This window comes from Rhinolophus ferrumequinum, chromosome 23 (assembly GCF_004115265.2).
Source record: "Rhinolophus ferrumequinum isolate MPI-CBG mRhiFer1 chromosome 23, mRhiFer1_v1.p, whole genome shotgun sequence".
NCBI lineage: Eukaryota > Metazoa > Chordata > Mammalia > Chiroptera > Rhinolophidae > Rhinolophus > Rhinolophus ferrumequinum.
Genome location: NC_046306.1, coordinates 19,725,895 through 19,751,825, shown reverse-complemented (window position 1 = coordinate 19,751,825; position 25,931 = coordinate 19,725,895). Strand labels below are relative to the sequence as shown.

Below are 25,931 nucleotides of genomic sequence, written 5' to 3'. Positions count from 1 at the left end.
AAGAGAATACAAGAAACAAGTTAAACTCACCATGAGAAAATAATGTGATCAACCCAGAACGTGGAATGTTCTATAAAATAACTGTTTAGTACTCTTAAAAAAAAAATTAAAAAATGCCGTGATGGGGGAAAGGGTGGGGAGGGGAGGATTATTGTGGAATTAAAGGAACTAGGGAGACATAAAAATGTGATGTGCAAACCTTTGATTGAATCTCAATTTTGGAAAAAGACATTCTTGGGAATAGAAAAATCTTAATATCGTCTGGATATTAGATATTATGGAATTATTGGTAATTAGGATTGGTTACGTTACAATAAGTATATAAAGTGGATGTCTCTGTCATTCTGTGTTTTATTAGCTCACGTTCTGCAAGAAGAGCTTTCTCCCCTCCTCCTTTTTTCCTTTTTTAAGGATCACTAAGAACTCAGATTATTTTGTATAGTGTTGTAGTCAATTACATTCATTATTCTATTTGATGCTAAAATTATTCCAAATTTGGCCAGTGAGAGGTCCTTTAAACTATCTCCTTTGTTCTTGTGACACACTCCTATTAGTCCATGAGCATTTTCTTGTTTTCTGGCACTACGAGAAGCCCCAGATTTATCCTACACATGTCTTGTTCCAGACCCTGGAGTCCGCCATTTCTCCAAGGAGACCCGGTTCCTTTTAGTTGCAAATGGTATATAGAAATTAAGCTCTGGGCACTGGGTGTGTTTATTGCTTCTAGAATGTCTACTCTTTTAGGCCTTTTCAGTGGCTGGAGCTAGAGAATAAATTATTTGAAAATTGTGAGTTCATTTTGATATTTCCAGTTTAAATTCAACGTTTTGTAATTTATTTTTATTTTTGCCTTTCTCTTATATTGAAAATCTTTGTTCCTAATCACACTAATATATTAACCTGTTTGTCTCATTTTACATTGTACACAAAATAATTTCAAAGTTACAATACCACTGTTACCACTAATGAATCTACTGAGCGAAGTTTAAGATTTTCTTGACATTAAAAAAAATATGTCTAAGGATGAATTATATTTAACTTATAAGTTTATATATTTAATTTGTTATAAATTAAATACGATTTCAAATTAATGTGAGTTCCTTTTTAATACTTACTCTTACAGTATAATTTTATCTCTGCATTTTAGGTTATTTTCTAATATACATACAGTAAAATGCCCCCCTTTTTTGGTGTACATACCTGTGAATTTTAACACATACATAGATTCTTGTAAGCATCACCATTAACAGGACACAGAACACTTGAAAGAATTCTGTCATGCTACACCTTTGCCAGTCTAAGAATTATTTGATTTGATTATTTTGTATACTTGTTTATCTGTCTTCCCCACTAAAATGAAAGATCAGTGAGGGCTACTGTGTTAGCTTGGATACTCCAAGAAGCAGTGCAATTGATTTATTTGGAAACCGCCTGTAGGGGGAAATGGGGAGTGAGGCGAGGAGGCTGGGAGAGCTGTCAGATAGCCTTGCAAGTCTGACCCCTGTGGAGGAGAGAAAAGGAAGGAAGGTAGGAAGTATGGGACTGCAGTGCAGTTCTCTGAAAGTTTTGGCAAAGGAGATGGAGAATCCTCAAGCCAAAGTTGTCAGAAGAGTCTTGTCTTCTAGAAAGAGTCTTATCTTAGTACCCCTACTTACTCAATCATTGGCTGGGCCAAGTGTGGAGATGGCACAGAGATGGTGATTGGTTTAGAGCTGCTGCAGCTGTGGTCAGTTACTAGCCCCTTGATAAGGATAGGATAGGTGTGTTTTCAAGACAGCCACAGGTGGCCTGTTTTGTTTACTGATATACTCCAGTGCCTCAAAATTGCATGTGGCATATAATAGGTACTCAATAAAATATTTGTGGACCAAGTTCCAAATGATTGTAGGAAAACATTTCCTAGGGTGTTTTGATTACTTACACCTTAAGCGTGAGAGAAATTTTTTTTTTAATATTGCAGAATTTGATAGCAATTATGTAAAGAATTGATTCTCTCAGGCTCTCCATATGCAGTTTCTCCATTAAATCTTCTCAACAAGCTATCAGGTTGTTTACTATTTTTTTAAAAAAATTTATTTAAAAAAAATCCCCCTCTCCCTCCCCCAGTTCAAGCCGTTGTTTCTCAGTCTAGGTGTGTAGGACATAGCTGCCTGGCCCATGCTGGTATTATGAGCTCCCCCCTCCCCCCAAGGCAGGCAGTCGATGACCGGTCGGCCGCTCACGGCAATTCTCCCGGCTGCCGGTCTCTCAGGATGGCTGCCTGCCATTCACACTGGTTGCCGGCCACTGATGCTGGCCACCGGCCACTCATCCCGCAGCAGTGCACCGCAGCTCACGCTAACCTCTGGCAGCCCACGGCCGTTCATGCCAACCTCGGGCTGCTCTCGCTCGGCCCCCCACCTCCAGGGAGAACTGTTGTTCACAATCTTAGCTGTAGAGGGCGCAGCTCACTGGCCCATGTAGGAATCGAACCGGTGACCTCGGCGTTAGGCGCATGACGCCCCAACGCCTGAGCCACTAGGCCGGTTCTATTTACTGTTTCAATGTTTTAAAGGAGGGAAGAAACCGAGGCTCATACAAGTAAAAGTTCTTTGTTCCAAATTTTATAACTGGTGAGTGGTAGAGCTGGGGTTTTGCACCCCTGTTGACTTGACTCCAAAGACTGCCGTGCCTCCCAAGTGATTGCTTTCCCTGGTGATATTTTTCTAGGTGCTCTTCCATATTTTCTTGATTTGCTGCTAGTTGCTAAAACAAACACATAAAAAAACATGAAAATGAAGGGTTATTTTTCAAAACCCATGTGACAGTAGTGTATGGAGGCACTAATGTGACCCAGAGTGGGTGAGTAGGATTCATGTTTATAATAGGTCTATATCTTTTATTTGTCTGTATTGCTCTGTATACTGCAGTAACAGAGTACAGGACACCTAATATTATACTTCTGTTAAACTAACAACAAGAGCAATGACCGCTAACATTTATCAGAGATTTGCTATGTGTCAGGCTGATGCTAATTGCTTTAGTTGCTTTTCTTGGGCTATCTCATAGCAAGCCCATTTGGACCTGAAGCTCAGAGGTATAGTGACTTGCCCAAGGCACAAATTAATAACTGATGAATCTAAGACTTAACTCAGTTTTGTTTGACAACATTGTTCTGTGTACCTTACCAGAATTTTATTTGTAAGTCATCCAAGCCAGCTTTTCTTAAATTAATAGGGTCTCAAAGAAATCATGAAATTAGGGTTTTAATTTTTTTAGAAGAGAGGAGTTTGTAAAATACAGATTTGGATTTTCCATGGCAGTTTATCTCACCAAACAGACTATGGCATAGTGATAAGAATCCATGTTCTAATTTTGGATCTACCACTTTGGGGTGAACTTTCCACATATCCTTTTCCTATTCCATAGACAGAGGAATCCTGCCTGCCCTCTTCACCTCCAGGGTTGTGTAGGTGAACTGACTAACATGTGAGAGGCTGCAGTTTCCTGGTAATGAATCTTGGTGGATAGAATGGAAGCTGCTTGTTCTGCCGTTTTTGCCTTCTTCCTGTCATCTGTTAGGAGCGCACCATCTGCCCTGAACAGGAGGCCTGGCTCTCCCTGTTCCTGTTCTGAACACAGTGATAAAAGCTCCTTCTGTCTGTTGTTTTCCTGACTCTTTGGCACGTTTTCACTACTTTGTTTCCATTTAAGTTGATCATGGTCTCCTTCCATCTCTTTTACAAAGGATTTTAAAATCTGAGTTTCATAATGTCCTTAGCTCTCTTTTCTATTTCTTTTTTATTAGGATTATTTTACACTGATTAGGTCTGAGTTTCTGCTTCATCCCTCTTCACTTCTTGTACCAGCTTTTCTTTTTCAGTAATCTTTCATTTCTGAGCTTTCCACGTACACGTATTGAGCTGAGTGTATGCTGTGATCAGGCATTATGATAGAAATGAAGAAAAATCACATCGGTCCCTTAAGAAATTTAGAGGCCAGTGTAGTACTGGCTTTTAGCATTGCCAGCCAAGGATTGTTAATCATATATTCTAATGCTTATGTCTTTGCTAATAGCTCACATTTATTGAGTGATTGACTCTGTGCCAGGCACAAATGTAAAGGCTTTGCATGTTATACCCCATATAATCCTCACAACACTATGAGGTTGTTATTCCGATTTTATACATTAGGAAACAGAGGCACAGAATAATTCAGTAAGTTGCCCAAAATTGCACAAATAGTAAGTGTTGGGTTTGGGATTTGAATCCAGGTAGTCTGGCTTCTGAGCATAACAAGATATGGCTTTGAATCCCTTGCTATGTTCTGTACCTAGGAAGGAGAGTGAAGTCCCTGAAATTAATTACATCTTGAGGTGATATTTACATATGTACAAACCCCTGGGGGAGAACAATAAATTTCATGTGTGGGAATTTCAGAAAGCTTCACAAAGATGACTTCACGTGAAGTCTTTCATTCATTGCTAGGAGCTGGAGATAGAGTAGTGATTAGGACATAGTCCCCGATCTTTAGGAGCTGACATTCCAGTGGAGGTGGATAGACCGTAAATAAACAGGTCAATACCTGTAAGGTTAGGTGGTGATAAATGCTAAGAAGAAGAGTAAGTACTGGTAAGTAGATAGAGAATGACATTGTGTGTATATGAGGTATGCTTTTTTATGTAGAGGGTGCTTGGGGAAGGTCTGTCTGACAAGGAGACATTTGAGTAGAGAGCCAAAGCGAGGGAGCGATCCAGGTAGATATCCGTGGGAAGAGAGTTCCAGGCAGAGGCAACCAAAGCACGGAATGCTGGCTGTGTTCAAGTAATACAAGATGGGTAAAGAGTGAGGGGCGAGGGGCAGCCGGATGGCTCAGTGGTTGGAGCACAGTGCTCATAACACCAAGGTCGCCGGTTCGAGTCCTACGTGGGCCAGTGAGCTGTGTCTTCCACAACTAGATTGAAAAACCATCACTTGGCATCCTGGGAAAATCACACTGTTCCTTAATATTCCCTAATTAAAAAAAAAAAAAAAAGGGGTCGGAGGTAGGAGGAGTTTACAGATGTCAGCAGGAGCCAGACTGGCCATAATAGGGGGTTTGCACTTTATTCTAAATGTAATAGGAAGTCATTGAAAGATTTTTAAACAGGGAAGTGACATCTGATTTCAGTTATTAAAAGTGGCTGTGGTTATTGTGTGTAGAATATGCTGTAGGCATACCCGTGCAGAGGTAGGGAGAACAATATGTCTTTTGTAGTCGTCTGCATTAAATGTTGCTTGAATTAAAAAGCAGGGGTGGAGATGATCAGAAGGGATCAGAGTCTGGGTGTTTTTGAAGGTACAGCTGACAGATTTACCGACGATGTGAGAGACAGAGAAGAGTTAGGGATGACTCCAGGGGCTGAGTAGCAGAGTTACTAGTTGCTGAAATTGGAAAACCAGCAGTTTGGTTTTGCACATGTTAAATACGGGATTCCTTTTAGATAACCAAGCGGAGATGTTGAGCAGATGGTTGAATAATAGAGTCAAGCATTCAGGTGTGAGCTCTGGGTTAGGGATAGAAATTTGGGTGTTGGCAGTGAGTATATGAGATTAAAAGAAAAAAGGTCTTATTTTGTAGACCAGTTTTAGGGTTCCATAAACTGAGCAGAAATGCAGTTCCCCTCCCTTGTATCCACACATGCATAGCCTTCCCTACTGTCCACGTCCTTCACCAGAGATTACGTTTATTCTAATCGATGAGCCTGCACTGACACGTCATCATCCACAGTCCATCGTTTACATTATGGTTCACTTTTGGTGGTGTCCATTCTCTGGGTTTTGACAAATGTGTAAAGACACGTGTCCACTATTACAGTATCACGCAGAGAATAGTTTCACTCCCCACAAACCCTTGACTCTTCTTCCTCTAGCTCCTCGCAGTCACTGAGGTTTTTACTGTCTCCCCAGTTTTGCCTTTTCCATAATGTCACATAGTTGGACATACGTATAGTATGTAGCTTTTTCAGATTGGCTTCTTTCATTTAGTAATACGCATTTAAGATTTCTTCATGTCTTTTCATGGCTTAATAGCTCATTTCTTTAAAGTGCGAAATAATATTCCATTGTCTGGAGGTACCACTGTTAATCCATTTCCTACTGAAAAGCACCTTGGTTTCTTCCAAGTTTTGGCAACTGTGAATAAAGCTGCCATAAATATCTATGTGCAGGTTTTTATGTGGATGTAAGTTTCCAACTTATTTGGGTAAATACTGAGGAATGTGACTGTTGGATCATACGTAAGAGTATGTTTAGTTCTGTAAGAAACTACCTGGGGTGGCTGGTTAGCTCAGTGTGGTGCTGATAGCACCAAGATTGCCGGATTGATCCCCGCATGGGCCACTGTGAGCTGTGTGTGCCCTCCTTAAAAAAAAAAAAAAAAAAGTATAGAAACTACCAAACTGTCTTTCAAAGTGGCTGTACCATTTTGCATTCCCACCACCTATCCTGTATTTGGTATTGTCAGAATTTTGGCCACTATAATAGGTCTGCAGTGGTATATCATTGTTATTTAAATTTTCCATTTCCTAATACGTTGAATATCTTTTCATATACTTATTTGCCATCTGTATACGAGTATTTTTTTTGGTGAGGTGTCTGTTAAGTTCTTTTGCCTGTTTTTTAATTGGTTGGTGTTGTTGGTTGTTACTGAGTTTTAAGCATTCTTTTGCAAGTATTGTATATGGGATTTAAGGCGATGAGACTGGATGAGCTCATCTAGGGCTGCACGATCCAAAAAACCATATCGGAGAGCAGAGATACAGAAAGTTTCCACTGAGAAGGTTCTATTGGCCAGTGCTGACCTAGGGAGTCAGTGTAGATAAAAGGACTGCGCCCTAGAGCCTTTCACTGTTTAGACATCAGCAGATGAGGAGGAACCAGAAGAAGAGACTGGGAAAGAGTGACCATTGAGGCAGGAGGAAATCCATGAGGAAGGTGTCCAAAGGCCAAGTGGAAAAAGGGTTTCAAGGAACAGCAAGTAATCACCTCAGTCTTGTGATGCTGGTGGGTCAAGTAAGATGAGGATCGAGTGGCTGTTAATTTGGTCACATCAAGGTTATGGATGACCTTGACATGAGTTGTTTTAATGGAGCAGTGGGCTCAATTAGCCTGATTAGCATAAGTTCAAGGAAAAAGTGGGAGAGGAGAGACTAGTGTAGTACACAGGTGGAGGGATTGGCCATTGATAGGAGCAGGTCGTTCTTTTATTCTAAGGGGAAGAGGGAGGCTGGGTATCGGTAGGAATGAAGGTTGACTGGGAGAGTTGCTGATAGGTGCATGTGTTACTGTGTTTTTAAATTGAGGTCTAATTTACATACAGTAAAATTCTTTCTTTTCAGTGTATAGTTCTTTGAGGCTTGTCAAACTCATACAGTCGTGCACGCATTACCACAATAAAAATGTAGAGCACTTTTATCACCCACGAAATTTCTTTGCGTGCCTTTGAATCAGCCCCACCTGCCACCTCCAGCCTTTTGCCCCCACTAATCTGTCCCCTGTCCATATAGTTTTATTTTTTCTAGAATGTTATATAAATGGAATGATATAGTATGTATTTAAATTGGGCTTCTTATACTTGTCATAATGCATTTGTGATTCATCCATATTTTTACATGAATCAGTAGTTTCTTCCCTTTATTGCTGAGTAGAATTCCATTGTATGGATGTACCAGTTTATCCTTTACCTGTTCAAAGATATGAATTGTTTTCAGTTTGTGGTAAATATGAACAAACATTTCCATCAGGTTTTGTGAGAACAGAAGTTTTCATTTCTCTTGGGTCATATGTTAAATGTATGTTTAATTTGAGAAACTGCCAAACTGTTTTCCAGTGTGACTATTACATTTTGCATTTCCACCAGCAACGTATGAGTCCCCGTTGCTCTGTATCTTTGCTAGCACTTGGTGGGATTCTTTTCTTTCCCTCTTTTTGATTGTTTTTTTTTTAAATTGAGATATAATTTGCATACCATAAAGTCGTTATTTTAAAGCATACAAATCAGTGGGTTTTAGTATTCACAGTACAACCATCACTACTAATTCCAGAACATTTTCATCACCCCAAAAGGAAACCTCATAGTATTAGCAGTCACTCCGCCTTCCTCCGCATCCCTAGGCAACCACTAATATACTTTCTTTTTTTTTTTTAATTAAAATTTAGTGTGACAATGATCAACAAAACTACATAGATTTCAAGTGTACAATTCTATACATAATATATCATCTATATATTGCATTATGTGTTTACCACCCAGAGTCAGTTCTCCTTCTATCACCATATATTTGACCCCTTTACCCTTTTCTACCAATCCTCTTCCCCCCTTACCCTCTGGTAACCACTAACCTGTTCTCTGCGTCCATGAGTTTTTGTTTCTTTATTTGTTTGTCTTGTTCCTTTGTTGCTTTCAGTTTTATATCTCACATATGAGTGAAGTCTTGTGGTTCTCGACTTTTTCTGTCTGACTTATTTTGCTTAGCATAATCTCAAGATCCATCCATGTTGTTGCAAATGGCAGTATTTCATCTTTTCTTATGGCATAATAGTATTCCATTGTGTATATGTACCAATCTTCTTTATCCAATCATCCGTCGAAGGACACTTTGGTTGTTTCCATGTCTTGGGCACCGTAACTAAAGCTGCAGTGAACGTCGGAGTACATATATCTTTACAGATAAATGTTTTCAGACTTTTTGGGTAGATACCCAGGAAATGGATTGCTGAGTCATATGGTAATTCTATTCTAAATTTTTTGAAGAACCACCACACTGCCTTCCATAGCGGCTGCACCAGTCTGCATTCCCACCAACAGTGTATGAGGGGTCCTTTTTCTCCACAGCCTCTCCAACACTTGTTACTATTTTTCTTGTTGATGATAGCCATTCTGATTGGGATGAGGTGATATCTCATTGTGGTTTTTATTTGCATTTCCCTAATAGCTGATGAAGTTGAGCATTTTTTCCTGTATCTGTTGGCCGTTTGTATGTCTTCTTGGGAGAAGTTTCTATTCACGTCCTCTGCCCATTTTTTAATTGTTCATCTTTTTGTTGTTGAGTTGGATGAGTTCTTTATATATTTTGGATATTAGCCCCTTATTGGAGGTGTTGTGTGCAAATAATCTTCTCCCATTTGGTTGGTTGCCTCTTTGTTTTGTTGGTGGTTACTAATATATTTTCTGTCTCTTTAGATTTGCCTGTTCTGGATATTTCACAGAAACTGAATCATGCAATACATGTTCCTTTATGGCTAGCTACTTCACTTAACATGATATTTTCAAGATTCATTTGTGTTGTAGCATATATATCAGCATTCTTTTTTATAGATAAATAATATTCCATTATATAGGTATACCATATTTTGTAATATTTGTTCCATCAGTTGATGAGTATTTATTTGTATTCTTTTCACTTTTTGGCTCTTATGAACAATGCTGTTATGAACATTTGTGTTCGAGTTTGTGTGTGGGCATACGTTTTCATATCTCTTGGGTATCTACTTAAGAGTGGAATTGTTGGGTCCTATGGTAATTAACTTGTTTAACCTTTTGAGGAACTGTCAGACTGCTTTCCACTGTAGCTGTACCATTTTGCATTCCCACCAGCAATGGGAATTCTTTTTTGATTGATTTTATTTTTTTTAAGTGACTGAGGATCAGGAGGAAGGCTTGTGCTGAGGGAAGAAGATAAGGTATGAAATGTCATTTGAGAGAGTGAAGAGGGATTGGACATGAGAAATGTGGTAGGATTGCTGGTGCTATCAAGTGACATTAAGGTCTACAGGGGGTTGGTGGTCATGGAGTTTTTTTCAATAAGCTTTTGATTTTAGAATAGTTTCAGATTTACAGAAAAATTACTAAGATGATACAGAGCGTTCTCATATATGACACACCCAGTATCCCCTACTAAGATTAAGCATTATTAGCAAGATGGAAATGTTACAATTAATGAACCAATAATGGTATATTATTATTAACTAAAGTCCATACTTTATTCATATTTCCTTAGTTTTCCCCTGATGTCCTTTTTTTGTTCCAGGATTCCATCCAGGATGCAGCATTATGTTTAGTAGTCATGTCTCCTAGGCTTTTGACTATGTCTGTTTCTAGAGTTCTCTTGTTTTTGATGATTTTTTATTTATATCAGTATGGACTCAGAAATTTATTTTAGATTTTGGGTTATAATCCAATACTGCTTTATTTGTTTTGTTGCTCCTGTTGTTTCATTGGGAGCTCTTTCAGTGGTCTCTTGTGTCCTTTTGACATACTCCCATCATCGTGTGTGTTTAACACTTCCTTATTTCTGGCACTACAAAATATTCTAGGTTCATCTTGTATAATTCCTGCCTCAGTCCTAGAATCAGCGGTTTCTCCAAGGAGCTCTGGTTCCTTATTTTAAAAATTTTAAAATTATAGTTGACATACCATATTATGTTAATTTCAGGTGTACAACATAGTGAGTAGACATATAATCTCATGGAGTGATCGCCATGATAAGTCTAATAACTACCTGTCACCATACATAGCTAGTACATTATTATTGACTATATTCCCTATGCTGTACATTACATACCCGTGACTTATTCTGTAACTAGCAGTTTGTATTTCTTAGTCCCCTTCACCATTTTCACCCGTGCCCCCCCCCCCCTTTGTTGGACATGATGTTAAACACTGAGATCTGGGTCCTAGATGTGCTCCTTCCTACTGAGGGATCGTTGCTTCTAGGCTCTGGATTATTATTATTATTATTTTTGGGTAAAAGATAATCTCTGTATTGTTTTTTTCTCATTGCAATAGTAATATGTACTTTTTTTGTGTGTTTTTTTTTGTTTTCTTAAATAAAACAGTCAAGTGTCACAGAACTCAACAGGCCAGAACCTTTAGAGCCCCCTTGGAGCCTCCTTGCCTGATCTCTTCCACCCTATCATCTGGTCCATCAGCTAATCCTTTCAGATCCACCTGCAGAATCTATCTTGACTCCGACACTGGCTGTCACCTCTACCCTACCTCCCTGGCCCAAGTCCCCATCATGGATCTCTGGACCCTGGCAATAGCCACCTAACTGGTCTCCTGTATCCTTCTGGACTGTGCCTCTTCCTCAGGCTCTTTTGCACTCAGCATCCACTGGTAGGCCCTGGATTTTTTTTTTCAAAACTTTTTGATATTAATTTTCATGGCAATTTACAGTTGTAAGGCATTGAATTAAGAGAGCAAAGATGCTACTCTTTAAAATTCCTTTTTTGGAAACCTTTTATTAAGGTATAATTTATACCAGAGTGCACAGATCTTAAGTGTGTAGCTTGATGAACTTTTATACATGTTTACACATGTGTAACCACCACCGAAATCAAGATATTGACATTTTGGGCACCTCAGAAGACCATTTTTCCCCATACCAGTCACACAACTCCTTCCACCCCCCAGGGAACCACTATTTGTGGTCGTGCATTTAAAGAGAGTCCTATCAGCATGTTGAATGTATTCACCAGCCATAATCTGCTGCCTGGAAGCAGGAGTGGAGAATGTCTACAATGTGATTTACCTAGGGCTGGTGTTTTCCTAAGCAGGAATGATGGAGGGAGAGAGGGACCGGGGAGTTGGGGGTCTATACCAGGGAATAAGATTAAAGTGTAAGATGTCCAGGATGAAGTGAGGGTGAGAAAGCAGGCAGAAGGAACAATGTAAGCAAAAGTATTCAGGGCTCAAAAAACATAGTGTGTTCTTAGAAATCCACAGAGGCGATAGATCAGGAGTGGGAGAAAATTGGGCTAACGAGGGGATTTTTAAGCCAGGAGAGAGACACTGTCCCGTCCCTCTTAGGAAAAGAAAAGTGGTGTTTATTCTGTAACCAAATATTTACAGAGTGTCTCTATATCAGTCCCTTTAGCAGTACTGAAAGAGGCCTAGGGGTCATTTGACGTACTGACAGTTGCTGGTGAGAAATTACCAGGATAAGAGAGGAGAGATGAATGCAAGATTTCCTGAGTTAGAAGTGTTAGATGTTGATTAATGGAAGTGGTGAAGAGGTAGGGAAAGAATTAAGGCATCCAAAACAGCGCAGTTTTTATGTAGCTTAATAGTCAGTCCTTTGTTTTTCACTAAATACAACTTCCATCGCCATCCCCTCTAGAGCAAAGGCTGGGGATGGCTTAGAATGTTACTTTTGTGCATAGGCATCTTTTGCTTCTGGTGTTTGCCCTGAGCCAGGAATAGAGGCACACTCTGATTCTTTTTTTTTTCCCTTTCTTAAAAAGTTTTTCTAATTATAAAAGTTACAGCTATTGCCCACAGAAAACTTGAAAAATACTGGAATATATAAATAAAGATCACATGGTCTCACAGAGATAACAACTGTAACATTTTAGTATATTTCTTTCAAAATATGCACATGCCACACTCTGATTCTTGAAGTAAATGAGTGCTGTATGTTTACAGAAAGGTTGTTTATGTAGGGAAGAATCTGGAAGCAGCCTGAATGCCCAACCCCTCGGGGAAAGTTCAGGCAAATTCTGGGTTAGTCACCGGGTAGACTTTAGATGGTTGAGACACCTCTGTGGACCTGCATCATGACAAAGATATTTACACGTGAAGTCACATTAAAAGCAGTAGGCTTGGGGGGTGGGAGATGAGGGTATGGGGGATCAAATATATGGTGATGGAAGGAGAACTGACTCCGGGTGGTGAACACACAATGGGATTTATAGATGATGTAATGCAGAATTGTACACCTGAAATCCATGTAATTTTACTAACAATTGTCACCCCAATAAATTAAAAAAAAAAAAAGAGCAGTAGGTTTTTTTCTGGGTTTAGTGTCAGGTTTGGATACTGATGTAGGTTACACCTCTTCCTCATCACTCTATTTGGTCCTCCATTTCCACAAATGTAAAATGGGTGCAGTGATAATAACAACTCCTTAAGTCCTCATGGGATTGTGGTAAATATCTAGTGAGATACCCTACGTAAAGGCAGTTTATAACCCCTAGAGTAAGCCTACACACATTAGTTATTAATAGCCATGTGAGTGAAATGTTGGGGTGGAAATCAGAAGGGACTTGTTATCCTTTCTGGTTCCTTTTTTTTTTTTTTCCCAGGTAACATTTCTTCAGTTTGTGTTTCTGGGGTGTGTGTGGGGACCAAACAAATTGCTGCCAAGCACTGCCTAGCTGCTCTAATTTAAGCCCACACACAGTGTGCAATGTTGGGCAGCTTAATTTTACTCAGAAGCAGCCAAGACTCTGAGCAGCAAGCCTTTGTGGGACTTGAGGTCATATACTGTGGACAAGCCAACATTGTATCCTTGCATGAGACCTGTACTGTTCTCTGTCTTTCTGGACATAAATGTGGAGTTACTCCCTCTGGTTTGGTGTGGGCTTCACTCTCCCACAGTCCTCTCCTTTCCTTGGTGGAGCCCGAGGGTGGGTTGGCTTATCTGGTATCTTAGAGCGGTGTTTCCCAAACTCAAAACCATGAGGACTGGAGCCTCTACCCTATATACTATCTATGGATCCCACTTTTAGTAGCATTGGAGCAAAATGCTAGAATTTAGTTATTTATTGCTGTGTGACAAATTTTCTCAAAATGTAGTGGCGTAAAACAGCGCTAAACATTTATTATCCTCTCAGTGTCTATGGGTCAGGAATTCAGGAGCAGCTTAACTAAAGGGTTCTGGCTCCAGGTCTCATGACGTTGTGGTCCAAGGTGGCTCCCTCATGCCACTGGCAAGTTGGTGCTGGTTGCTGGCGGGAGACCTCAGTTCTTTGCCACGTGGATCACTCCATAGGGCATCTAGAATGTTCTTACGACATAGCACCTGGCATCCTTCAGAATGGTGAATCCAAGAAGCAGCAGTGCTGTGTGTGTGTGTTAAAATATACATAACATAAAGTTTACCATTTTTAACTGTACAGTTAAGTGAATTTAAGTACATTTATATTGTCGTGCAACCATCACCACTATCCATCTCCATAACTTTTTCATTTTTCCAAACTGAAACTCTGTACCCATTAAACAGTAACTCCCCATTCTCCTCTCCCCCCAGCCCTTAGTAAACACCATCCTAGCTTGGTGCAAAAGTAATTGCGGTTTCCGACCATGAATTTTAAATCATGATAACTAGCCTCAAACACATCTTTATTAATCAGGATAGGAGCCATTACAGTCAACACATTTTTGCCAGCGAGAAATGTTTGTTTATTCCTGTAGCGTAAAAATTCATGCTTTGGGATTTGACGAACTCTTGGAAAGCATTTTCTACATCCTGGTTGTGGAAGCGTTTTCCCTGCAAAAAGTTGTCGAGCTGCTTGAAGAAGTGGTAGTCGGTTGATGAGCGGTCAGGTGAATATGGCGGATGAGGCAAAACTTCGTAGCCCAATTCATTCAACTTTTGAAGCGTTGGTTGTGCCATGTGTGGTCGGACGTTGTGGAGAAGAATTGGGCCCTTTCTATTGACCAATGCCGGCTGCAGGCGTTGCAGTTTTTGGCGAATCTCATCGATTTGCTGAGCATACTTCTCAGATGTAATGCTTTCGCCAAGATTCAGAAAGCTGTAGTGGATCAGACCGGCAGCAGACCACCAAACAGTGACCATGACCTTTTTTTGGTGCAAGTTTGGCTTTAGGAAGTGCTTTGGAGCTTCTTCTCAGTCCAACCACTGAGCTGGTCATCACTGGTTGTCGTATAAAATCCACTTCTCATCGCACGTCACAATCCGATTGAGAGATGGTTTGTTGTTGTTGAGTAAAATAAGGGAAGATGACACTTCAAAATGACGCTTTTTTTGATTTGCGGTCAGCTCATGAGGCTCCCACTCATCGAGCTTTTTTTCACCTTTCCAAATTGCTTTAAATGCCGAACGACCAAAGGACTGTAGAATGGTCGACGTTGAGTTCTTTGGCAATTTCTCATGTAGTTCTAAGAGCATCAGCTTCAATGATTGCTCTCAACTGGTCGTTGTCAACTTCTGATGGCCGGCAACTCCACTCCTCATCTTCAAGGCTCTCGTCTCCTTTGCAAAACTGCTTGAACCACCACTGCACTGTATGTTCATTAGCAGTTCCTGGGCCTAATGTGCTGTTGATGTTGTGAGTTGTCTCCCCTGCTATACGACCCATTTTGAACTCAAATAAGAAAATCTCTTGAATTTGCTTTTTGTCTAACATCATCTCCATAGTCTAAAATACATAGAAAATAAACAGCAAGTAATAAGTCACTAGCAAAAAAAATAAAGCGAGAAATATGCATTAAAATGATGTATAACATAACCATATTTATTAAAGAATGTAGTCTAATATCAAATGGAAACTTTTAACAGTGCAAAAACCGCAATTACATTTGCACCAACCCAGTACTTTCTGTCTCTATGAATGTGACTATTCTGATATTTTATAATATGCATGGAATCACATAGTATTTGTCCTTTTGTGACTGACTTATTTCACTTAGTATAATATTTTAAAGATTCCATCTATGTTGTAGCATATATCAGAATTTCATTTCAAGGCTGAGTAATAAATATTATATTTTATGGATATATTACATTTTGTTTATCCATTCATCTGTCAACGGACACTTGGGTTACTTCTACTTTTTGCCTATTGTGTGGATAATGCTGCTGTCATTGGTGTTCAATAATCTGTTCGAGTCCCTGCTTTCATTTCTTTGGGTGTATGTCCAGAAGTGAATTGCAGCAGTGCTTTTTATAACCAGCCTTAGAATCCCATGCTGTCACTTTCACCACATTCTATTTGTTAGAAATGAGGCCACATTAAATAGGCTCTGCCTTTTAAAGGACAGAGTGTCAAATTTGCAGACGTATTTTAAAGCTACTACAACTATGTTTTCGGGAGTAATCATATAATGCCAGGTTAATTGCAAACACAAATACACCAAAATCCGTTAGTAGTCCTTGAGTGTGTGGTGGTCATGTGGTCAGTGCATCTCAACCTTTTCCATGTCATTGTTCACTTGTAATTCATTCATGTCACCTCAGCTGGGAAGCTCTCATACAGATGGTCTAGATTATGGAAAAGCACAATAAAACATTTCCTCATGGAGACCTTATGGACCAGCTCTGTGTTCAGCCTCACCTGGTGGTCCATGAACTGCTATGGGAAATACTCGTTTAGAGCATCCGTACAATAGCTATGGAATCCACAAGGTTCCTGTGCAGCTCTCTGTGCTGAGTGACTGTTTCCTTTCTCACTTTCAGTTTCCTGCATTTTCTTTTCCTGTTTTCTGCTTCCCTTCTTCTGTCCTATGCTGGTTTACTAATATGCACCCTCTCCCAGAAATACTTTCTGGCTTCAGTGCCTCCGTGATGACCTGGAAAATGCCGATTCATCTTTCAGAATTGAGATTATCTCCTCTTCACTAGGGTTGTTTTGGCCTTTCCTTCCTTTCCTCCCACCGCCCTCTCCCTCTGCCCTAGAACTAGCCTCTCGTTCCTCTGTGTGCTACTCTAGCTTAAGTAGTCTTCTGTTGTCTCACCTGTAATGCTTTATTACAATTATTTGTGCATATAGACACATGTTTATTCCCCCTGAGGATGCTGAAGAGACAGATGCCTTCAGGGGACGTCTGTAGTCTCCCAGGGCAGCAAGCCATAAACATAAACAAGTAAGCAGGGGGGCAAATAAAATAATTACAGATTGGGGTAAGAAAGAAGCAAGCGGGAAACGGACAGGCTGGAAGGAAATGGAGCTACTCAAGATAGTGTCGTCAGGGAGCCGAGGCTGCTGCTTGGGAACAACAGGCAGGAGAAGTATTGCAGGTAAAGTGAGACTGGGTCGGTAAGGTGTGCGGTATGTCTGAGCAACGTGACAGTCTCCCTCTGCCAGCTGCTGTGGTCACACATCTTCACAGACGTGGGTCGGTATTTCCAAACGCCGGCACACTTCCTGGCCCAGAGTAGGTACTCAGAAAATATCTGTGGGATTGACGGATTTCTCTCCCTCTAATTTTTGTCCATTCTCCTTTTCCCTTTGTGTTTGATTGGCTACACTGGCTTTCTGTGGTTGGCTTAGTGACCAGTTATACCACTTGCCTAAAATAAGGTCCCCATAGTAACCTAGTTCGCTATGACGTTTAGGTTCGCTGACCTTTCCGAGTTGAACTTTGGATAAATATGAGTTCTTGATACTTTTTGGCTTTGGGTAGAAACCTGTTTTGTTACTAATTTAATTTTGTCATGGTGAGCACAGCACATGAGCGTATATCCCCTCTAATCTGACCATTTTTTGTCGTTCTGACACCACGTGGATATCATTGGTTTATTTTGACGATTCACCTTGGTTTGTGTGTATATTCCTATTGCAGTTTTATGGCTCTAGGTATTCATAATCAAGTCTTTAAAAATTACATTTGATAAACACTTATCGAATGTCTAATATATTCAGAACACTCTGGAAGAAATTTAAACGTTTGGCAAACACCTCTCTTCATCAGGCTCAACCCAAGTGCTAAGTCGTCTTTAAAGTTACTTTCCAACCCTATAGTACCTTATGGAAAAGTTTGAAGTGGGTTCCCAGTTGGTTGCTGCCTCTGAAGGGGAGCAGAGGAAGTAGATTTGGCTAATTAAGTAGGAGACTGGGAAGAGAGTGGTAGGAAATGTACTTTAAAAGGAGAAGGGTCCATTCAGGTGCTTCAGAGGGGTTAGGGGAGAACATGTAGATGCTTAGATTCTCCAGCCCAAGTGTGCCATGGAAGGGCAATGCCTCTCTTCCATCTGGTCCTGGTTATGGGTACAGACAGGCCAGACAATTCTAGGGCTATCCTCCTTTCCCTTCAGAGGTCTAGAGTGTTCTTGGTCTCTTTGCTTGTGGAAAGGGGTGGGAAATTCCAAGGAGTACACCAAACTTCTCCTTGGGCTGTTGTCATCCTAGATGCTCTGATGTTTGGTCATCTATTTAGTCAACTAGCAGTTTTTCTCAGAATGCAAACTTAGGAATGTTTGTTGAATAATGGAATCAATAGGGCATAGTTTCTGCCCCATAAAGTGTTTAACGATCTAGTGTTTGTATTTGCCATTTAAGTCCTGTTTGTAACTTGAGTTTGAAATGTTTTCGTTGAGTTTTCAGTTCTTTTCTTCAAAGGAAAACTATAGATTTTGAACACTTACATTGTATCTGATGATCATTTCAAACTCTCTCTCTAGTTTAGGCAAATTTAGCTCAAGAATAGGTAGAACACTTGTCCAGACTGATAACCACAGAAGTCATGGAAATGGTAGATCAAGAGCTATCTTATGAAAAGGTTCCAGAGGAAGTAGTTTCATAGAAAATGAAATAAAGCTTTCTAGTTTATTCTATGAGGTTAGCATAGCCTAACACTAAAATTGGGCAGGAAGATCTTAATACAAGGAAACTTGGATAAATCCTACTTATAAAAGAAACACAAAACTTGTCAATAATATACTAGAACCTCACACAGACACTTATTAAGTGAATGACACATGCAACCAAATATGACTTATTTTAGCAGGTAATGATAACAAATTTAAGAAATCTTACTATATTCGTAGAGTAACAGAGAAAAGCTGTATAATCATCTTAACAAAGACTGAAAATTCTCAAAACTTATTCTTGACAAACCCTTGGTAAGTTAGGTATAGAGGAAAAAACTTCATAAGCTTGATTAAAGTTATTATACTTAACGATGAAATACTGGAGACATGTTCATTAAAGAGAAGGATGCCAACTATCTCCAATAATTTTTAACATCATCTTGGGAGCACTATTCAATCTGATAGTATAAGAAAAATAAATGGCAGGTGTCAGTGTTGAAAATGAGACGGTATAATCATAATTTGAAGATGATATGATAGTCTATTTGGGATTAACTAGGATTAACTGCAAGGGAATTAACTGATAAAACATTAGACAGAGTTTGAATAGGTTCAAAAAAAAAAAAAACCAGTGTAACAAGATATACATTGAGAATGAGTGCTTCCACTTCTTTATCCTATACCCACCCTACCCCAGTATTATTAGTTTCTGTCCGTCCTACCAGTGTTTCTTTATTTAAATACAGGCAAACACCCACATATATTCCTATTTTCCTCTTTCATAACACAAAAGGTATCATAAGATATGCACTGTTCTGTAGCTTGCCTTTTAAAGCTTAATATGTCTTGGAAATCTTTCTATATCAATTCATAGAGTACATTCTCATTTTATTTTATTTTTTTACAGTTGCATCATATTCTATTTTGTGGATGTGCCAAGCAGCACATAAGCCCAATAACCATGAAGCTATTGGTTGATACCTGCCCATTAAATACTTTTTAAAACTTTTAATTTAAAAGTATTTCTTTTTACTTACATGCAGGTATTATGTAACTAAATCCTTAAAAAATTCGGACTACAAGCAAAAGTCTCTTGGCCCTTCTCAGTCCTCTCCCCTCCCCTTTTGTTATCAGTTTGGTGTTCAATATCTGCTTCATTCTGGCTAATATTTCCATTAGAAATGTGACTCCCAGCTGCAATGTTAGTTTGGAAACTAGAGTCTCATCAGTGTCTGTTACATGTTGAAGCTGGAAATTCTCTCTCCCCTTTTTTGTTTATACAGATACCAATCTTGTCTCTTCATTTGTTAACCTTGCTGCAACTTCTCCAGCTCCACTTATAGTTGTCCAAACATTTAGGTTGAACCAGATAAAATTAGTATTTTTGTAGGTAAAAAGCAGTTGATTATCAGCAGTTTCATGTGATTCCCACTAATAGTTTTAAAGCTTAATTGATTCATGTGTCTTGTTTTCCGTAAGGAGAGGGGCCAGAACACATGTCTTATAATCCCTTCCAAGACCAGGAATTGACTGCCCAGATCAAAGTCATTTAATAAAGTTCTGTGGACTGAGGAAGCTGAGCTGTCCCCAAGGCAGCTAGCAGTTGTGATCCCTTGAGTCTTACGGGTTGATCTCTGAGATCGACTGTCTATTCTCTGAAATGCAGTTGGGGTTCTCCATCCTCCATGAGTGACTTGCATCTTTGTCACACTTTAGAGTAGAAGGGAGAACTACCTTCTCCATAGGAAACTTGCTCACCCCTTGGTTACTGTTGATCCTCCTGGAGAGTTTTATGTAGTTTGCAGGTAGTGGGGTGCCTGTGCCCTTTAACGTGTTTTGAACGAGGAAGAAGCGTTGGGCTCGCCAAGGGCCCAGAAGGTCCTGCAGACTCCGAGTGTATGCAGTGGAGTCGTTAGCCTAGGAATTTGGAGTTGATTCTATGGATGCAGACTACCAGACTCTTAGAAGACCATGAGCAGTGCAAGTTCAAAAGAATTTGTCCTGAGGTTGCCAACTTTTTATTTTGCCAAATAAAGATATTTAAAATAAGTATATAATGATATACTTTTTATAGTTAATACACGCTCATGGTACAGCATTCAAAACATACGAAAGGATATACATTGAATAAAATAAGTCTCATACTTCCTCTCCAGTTTCTTAACTATCCAGTTCCCCTCCCAAGAGGCAAACCGGGTTGCTTGATCATCCTTCCAGAGATAGCCCACGCATTTAAAAACAGGTACGAATGTATTGGCTCTCTCCCTTCCCCCCAATAAATAGTAGTGCATTCAATACGGTTCTGCATCTTGAGTTATTGTTTTTTTTCCCTATTTTTCTTAGAAATCTTTTAAAATCAATACATGGAGAGCTGCCTCATTCTTTTTAATGGCTGCATAATTTTAGTAAGGGTATTAAAAACAGTTACCATTGTTTTAATTTAAAAAGTATATTTAAGCACCAAAACGTTAGAAAGAATGTGATTTTTGTATAAAGAAAAGCTCTGTAAATTAAATAAATTTAGTTCTGTGAAAAATTAATTTTGTGCATTGATCCAAAGACCTGTGTTTAAAAACTATTGCTAGAGATAGTAAACCATTAAAGAAAGGTCTTTGAATAGGTGTGTGTTAGGGCAGGTTGTGCTATTTTAGGAAGACTCACCAATCTCTGGCAGGCTGAATGAATGATAGGGCAAGAGGAGTATAATTGAGTTATCCATGTCCTTCTCCCCATTTCGCAGGGAGGAACCCTCTTTTGTCTCCTACAATTGTACTACTCAGTTCACCAGATCGTACAGTTAACCATTCTGTCGTCAAGACATCTTGTATTGATAGCAGCTGTATGTCAATTGGATTGAAGTAGGGAGACTAGTTTCCGGGCTGTTTATTCCTTCTGTTAATGTTTTTTTGAGCAACTAATGTGTACATAGTACCATTAGGAATTTTGAAAAGCATACCCTGTCAGTCCTGTATGAGAAATACCCACATGAAGTGGTGGGTTACTGAAATTGGAATGGGTAGCTGGAGCTTGAGAGCCTGGGCATTGAAGAATTGACAGGACATGTGACCTTTGGGAAGAATAGAAAGAGTGGAATTCATATGCTGAACATTTATTGAATGCCCAGTATCTGCAACCTACTGTGATAGATTATCGCCAAGCCCACTGCCTTGGAAGATACGTGTAGGATTGAAGAGGACACAGTCTACAGACACAAGGAGGAGACCTATTCATTTAGGTAGCACATATTTATCAGGACAGCAGGGTATAAGAAAGGAAGGAAGTGGTGTAAATCCAAGTTGTAGGGAGAAAATATTGGTAGAATCTAAAGTTTCTCAATCTAGAACAGCAGTCTGATTAATAGAACAATTGCATGCAATATTTGTTTTTCTTTATTTTTGACCACTTATTTATTTTTGGAATGAACAATAAATACGTTTATATGTTGAAAAATGAAAAAGTATTGAAAGGTGTACTGCAAAAGTCTCTCTCACTTTTGCCCTTCCCTGTCCCCCATACCCAGTTCCCCTCTTAGTCAGATTTAAATGCTGGAAACAGAAACCACTCTGGGTGCTTTAACCACAAAAGGATTTAACACAAGCAATTGGGTACTTAGAAAATTGTTGGAAGGGTTGGAGGAGTGGGGTTCAAGGGGGCTGCCCTTAGAGTATCAGTTTGAAGGACCCACCGCTGAAGCTGTGATCTAGAGCTCAGGAAGTCACTACTGCCACTGCCATCTCCACCACTGCTGCTTGACACTCGGAAAGCTAGTGACTAGACATTAGCCCCTTGCTACTGCAGACCAGCATCTCAGTATCACTTGGGAGCTTGTTTAAAGCTCTTGGGCCCTTGGTCTGCCTACTGAATCAGAATCTGCATTTTAACAAGATGCCCTGAGGATTTGTTATAGGATTTGTCACTTGAAAGCTTGAGAGGCTCTGCACTGGAGCTTTGGTTCTGGCCACTGTAGTTGCCTCCAAACCCATAGGTCTCTGTGACCTTGATTGCCATTTGTAAGGGAGTTAGGGAAATGTAGTTGTTGGTTTTCCCAGCTCTCAGTCTAGAAGGAGGTGAAATGGAAATTGGAAGAGTCTATCTACTGAACTGACCATCCTTCCACAAGAAAGCACTGTTAGTTTCTTGTTTATCTTTCCGGATATTTTATGCATATTTAAGCAGATACGAATATTCTTTTTAATTAAAAAAATGAACAATAGCTTACCATACATAGTGTTCTGCACCTTGCTCGTTTCATTTAATAGTTCATCCTGGGAGAACTTTCCATATCATGGCATAGAACCATCTTGTTCTTTTTAACACCTGCATGGTAATCCACTTTATGGATTTCAAAAATCCTTAAAATTGAGACTGTCTAGTACAGTCTGGTTTGCATGGTCATTCGTATTTGTTGGAACATGTAAAATATAATCTAGTTGTTAAATGTTTACTTACTTCCTGTCTCCTTTGTGCTCAGGTCTTGTGTATCTGTTATCTTGTTTAACCTTTACTACCACCCAGTGTGCTGGTATCCTTCCTCCACTTCACACGAGGGAACTTTGTAAAGTTAACCTAATAGTTTATAAGCTAAGGAGTATCAAGGTTGGAATTCGAATCTCATGTCTGTAGCCTCCATAACTTGTGATTTGACCAGTTATGCAGAGCCTCTAAATGGTAGTATTTATTTGGTACTTTGGTAACCTACTCCTTTGGAAAGAGGTTTGGAAGGATACCATTTTTGGTAAGTTGGGTGGGTATTAAAGGCATTTTATTTTTTTTTTTTCTGACTCAGGTATCCAGCTCACATAGAAGATATTGACTACGAAGAAGGAAAAGTACTCATCCATTTCAAGCGTTGGAACCATCGTTACGATGAGTGGTTCTGCTGGGACAGTCCTTATTTACGCCCTTTAGAGAAAATACAGCTGAGGAAAGAGGGTTTACACGAAGAGGAAGGATCTTCTGTGAGTAACAGATCTGGGAAGTTCTGTACTGAGCGGGACTGGCCATTGGGTACTTTGTGTTCCAGCCTTTGATGTTCAGTATGAAAGTCAGTAGCAGCTGGGGACCAATCTTTATTTAGGCCTGTAGTTGTAACCCTGAGATCCCCAGGGCACCTGGGGCTCTTGAGGAATCCCAGTTGTCATCTGCTGGTATGATGTTATTGACGTGTCAGCTCATAAACTAATTTGGTTGAGCCTGCATTGATGAGGAATGGGGACCTTATATTTCTCTTTTACACCACTGTACGAGTGTCCCTTTGGTCATTTATTAAGCTGATCTGCTCCTTGATCATTTATTAAGCAGTCATGCCATGTTGAGTATTGTGCTAGCTTCATATCAAGGTCTTTTATAAGTCCTTGAAAAACCTGGAATTGATTTCATCACTATTCTTGGAGCTTTTATTGACTTCAGAATGAAGGATGAAGTTTTGAGTTTTTTAAATAGACATTGAGACGTCTATAGAGATCCTGCTGCCTTTGGATCTGACTCAGCCCTGGATTCTGGTTTCCATTTTAACTCGGACCAGGAAACTTGAACTCTCGATAGCCTCCTCCTTCCCCCCGTTTAGGATTGTTCACTGTTGTTCAATTTGATTGCTCCGTATTTATTCTACAAAATACAAACTGTGTACTAGGAAAACAGTATGAAATATTAAAGGTGAGTGGGTGCTTCCTTTGGCAAAAGACCCTTTCAAAGTGTGAGTGGCTGTAGGTGGCATGAATGCTTCTTCCCTCATGATGAGGTAGCCTCCTTCCTTCCAGCCTGTCTACTGCATGTGTTTCCTGGTGGTCCTGCGCTCTTACACCCACTTTCACGGTCAGGGTAGGATTATCATCAGTGCTGTGCTGCGCTGCCTGCACCTCCTTGGATGGGGAAAGTCTGGCATCCAGCCTTTCTGTTGTGTCTCCTACTACTGAACAGCAGAAATACCTTCCTCCATCCAGTCACCATCTCCCCTTCCCACTCTTGTGAATTTCAACCTCTTTTATGAATTCTGGTTCTGTGTGTGTCCTTTGAAATTAGATTGGTAACAGGATCTTTTTTTTTTTTCCCCATGTTTTTTAGGAATTTCAAATAAATGAGCAGGTCCTTGCTTGCTGGTCTGATTGTCGTTTTTATCCAGCCAAAGTCACTGCTGTTAATAAGGACGGTAAGGCATTTGAGTTATAATGGTTTTACTCATGACTTAGGGGGGAGTTTGTAATAGTAGTGTTGGATAATATATTTTCAAATGTATTTGTTGCCTAGAAGTCCCCTCTCCAAATTAATCACTACGTCAAGAGTTAGGAAGAAATTATAAATGGAGAGAAAGCTAGGTTAAATAGGGTAGTTTGATTCTTTGCCGTCTTAATTTTAGTCATTGTTTTCTAATACAGTCGTGGTTCATCTGACACTCTCCTGGAAAGGGTGTGGGTTCTTGCTGTCTAGGAGTTCCTAATATAATTGATGAAATAAGCCCCTAATATTCCTTTTTCTTATTGTGAATAGCCTAGAAATGAATACCAACAGACATTTCTTAAAAATGTGCTTTGTGGATGCAAGGTGACTGAGGGTGGTCTGTTATATCAGAGTTGCTAGTTGAAATTGGGGTGCTGGGATTTAGAGCACCATGTTGGGATGCCTTTGCCAGAGTTTAGAACACGTGAGGAGTCAGACCAGGAACTGTTACCCAAAAAGGCTCATTTTGCTAGTACAAAGGCAAGAGGAGGGTCATGAAAATAATACCGTGTTTCCCTGAAAGTAAGACCTTGCTGGACAATCAGCTCTAATGCGTCTTTTGGAGCAAAAATTAATATAAGACCTGGTCTTATTTTACTATAATATAAGACCGGGTCTTATGTAATACAGTATAGGATAATAATATAATATAACATAATATAATACCAGGTCTTAGTTTACTGTAAGACCAGGTCTTATATAATCTAATATAAGACCGGGGGAGGGGTGTTCTTATTTTACTATAAGACCGGGTCTTATATTAATTTTTGCTCCAAAAGACGCATTAGAGCTGTTTGTCTGGCTAGGTCTTATTTTTGGGGAAACGGTATGTGTGGTCAATATCTTGACACAGACAACAGACTGTGGGTCCAAGTGATGCTTTATTTTTAGCATTTTCTACCAGGATGATTACGGTATGTCCATGATCTCTGTAGTGACTATATAGGGTAATCAGGCCTCTTAGTACTACTGTTAGGGGTGACTAAGCCAGATTGACTTTGCATTCAGTGAAGTTACTCAAGTACTTATCAGCTCTCTGCTAAATGCTGGCCCTTGCGCTGACCAAGAAATTTTGTCTGAGAATAGGTTGAAATGGTTAAAAATGAACATATATTTGCACGTAGCAGCAATTTTAGTTTCTCTGTTGCCCCACCTCCACCCATCCAGCTGTTAGACCAATGTGGGTTGATGGATGTAGGTTAACTCCCGTGCCAGATGTCGGTTATCCTCAGGCCTCCAAAGGAAGATTGTGTCTTCTAAGTTGTCTAAGCAGTTGCTGATCCTCCAGTTCATGGTTGGTTGTCTTTTTGGATAGTCCCTTGTTTCCTTAAATTCCTTTTATAAGCTTGTGTTCAAAATAAAAACCTCTGTTATAATTTTCATATGTATCACATTAACCTTAAAACTTATTTTAGAGGAAAGC

General features: G+C 39.7%; 1 protein-coding gene across 3 annotated transcripts in view; it reads left to right on the top strand.

The window, feature by feature from the left end:
• PHF20 (PHD finger protein 20) overlaps positions 1-25,931 on the top strand; it is a 119,193-nt gene that overhangs the window by 22,817 nt on the left and 70,445 nt on the right. For 2 of the 3 annotated variants that reach the window (XM_033094510.1, XM_033094509.1), the window contains exons 3-4: positions 23,079-23,250; positions 24,356-24,440. In XM_033094510.1, coding sequence (XP_032950401.1) covers positions 23,079-23,250; positions 24,356-24,440 — 257 coding nt within the window. Of the gene's footprint in view, positions 1-20,496; positions 20,535-23,078; positions 23,251-24,355; positions 24,441-25,931 lie in introns of those variants that run through there. The other variant, XM_033094511.1, reaches the window with a different exon arrangement.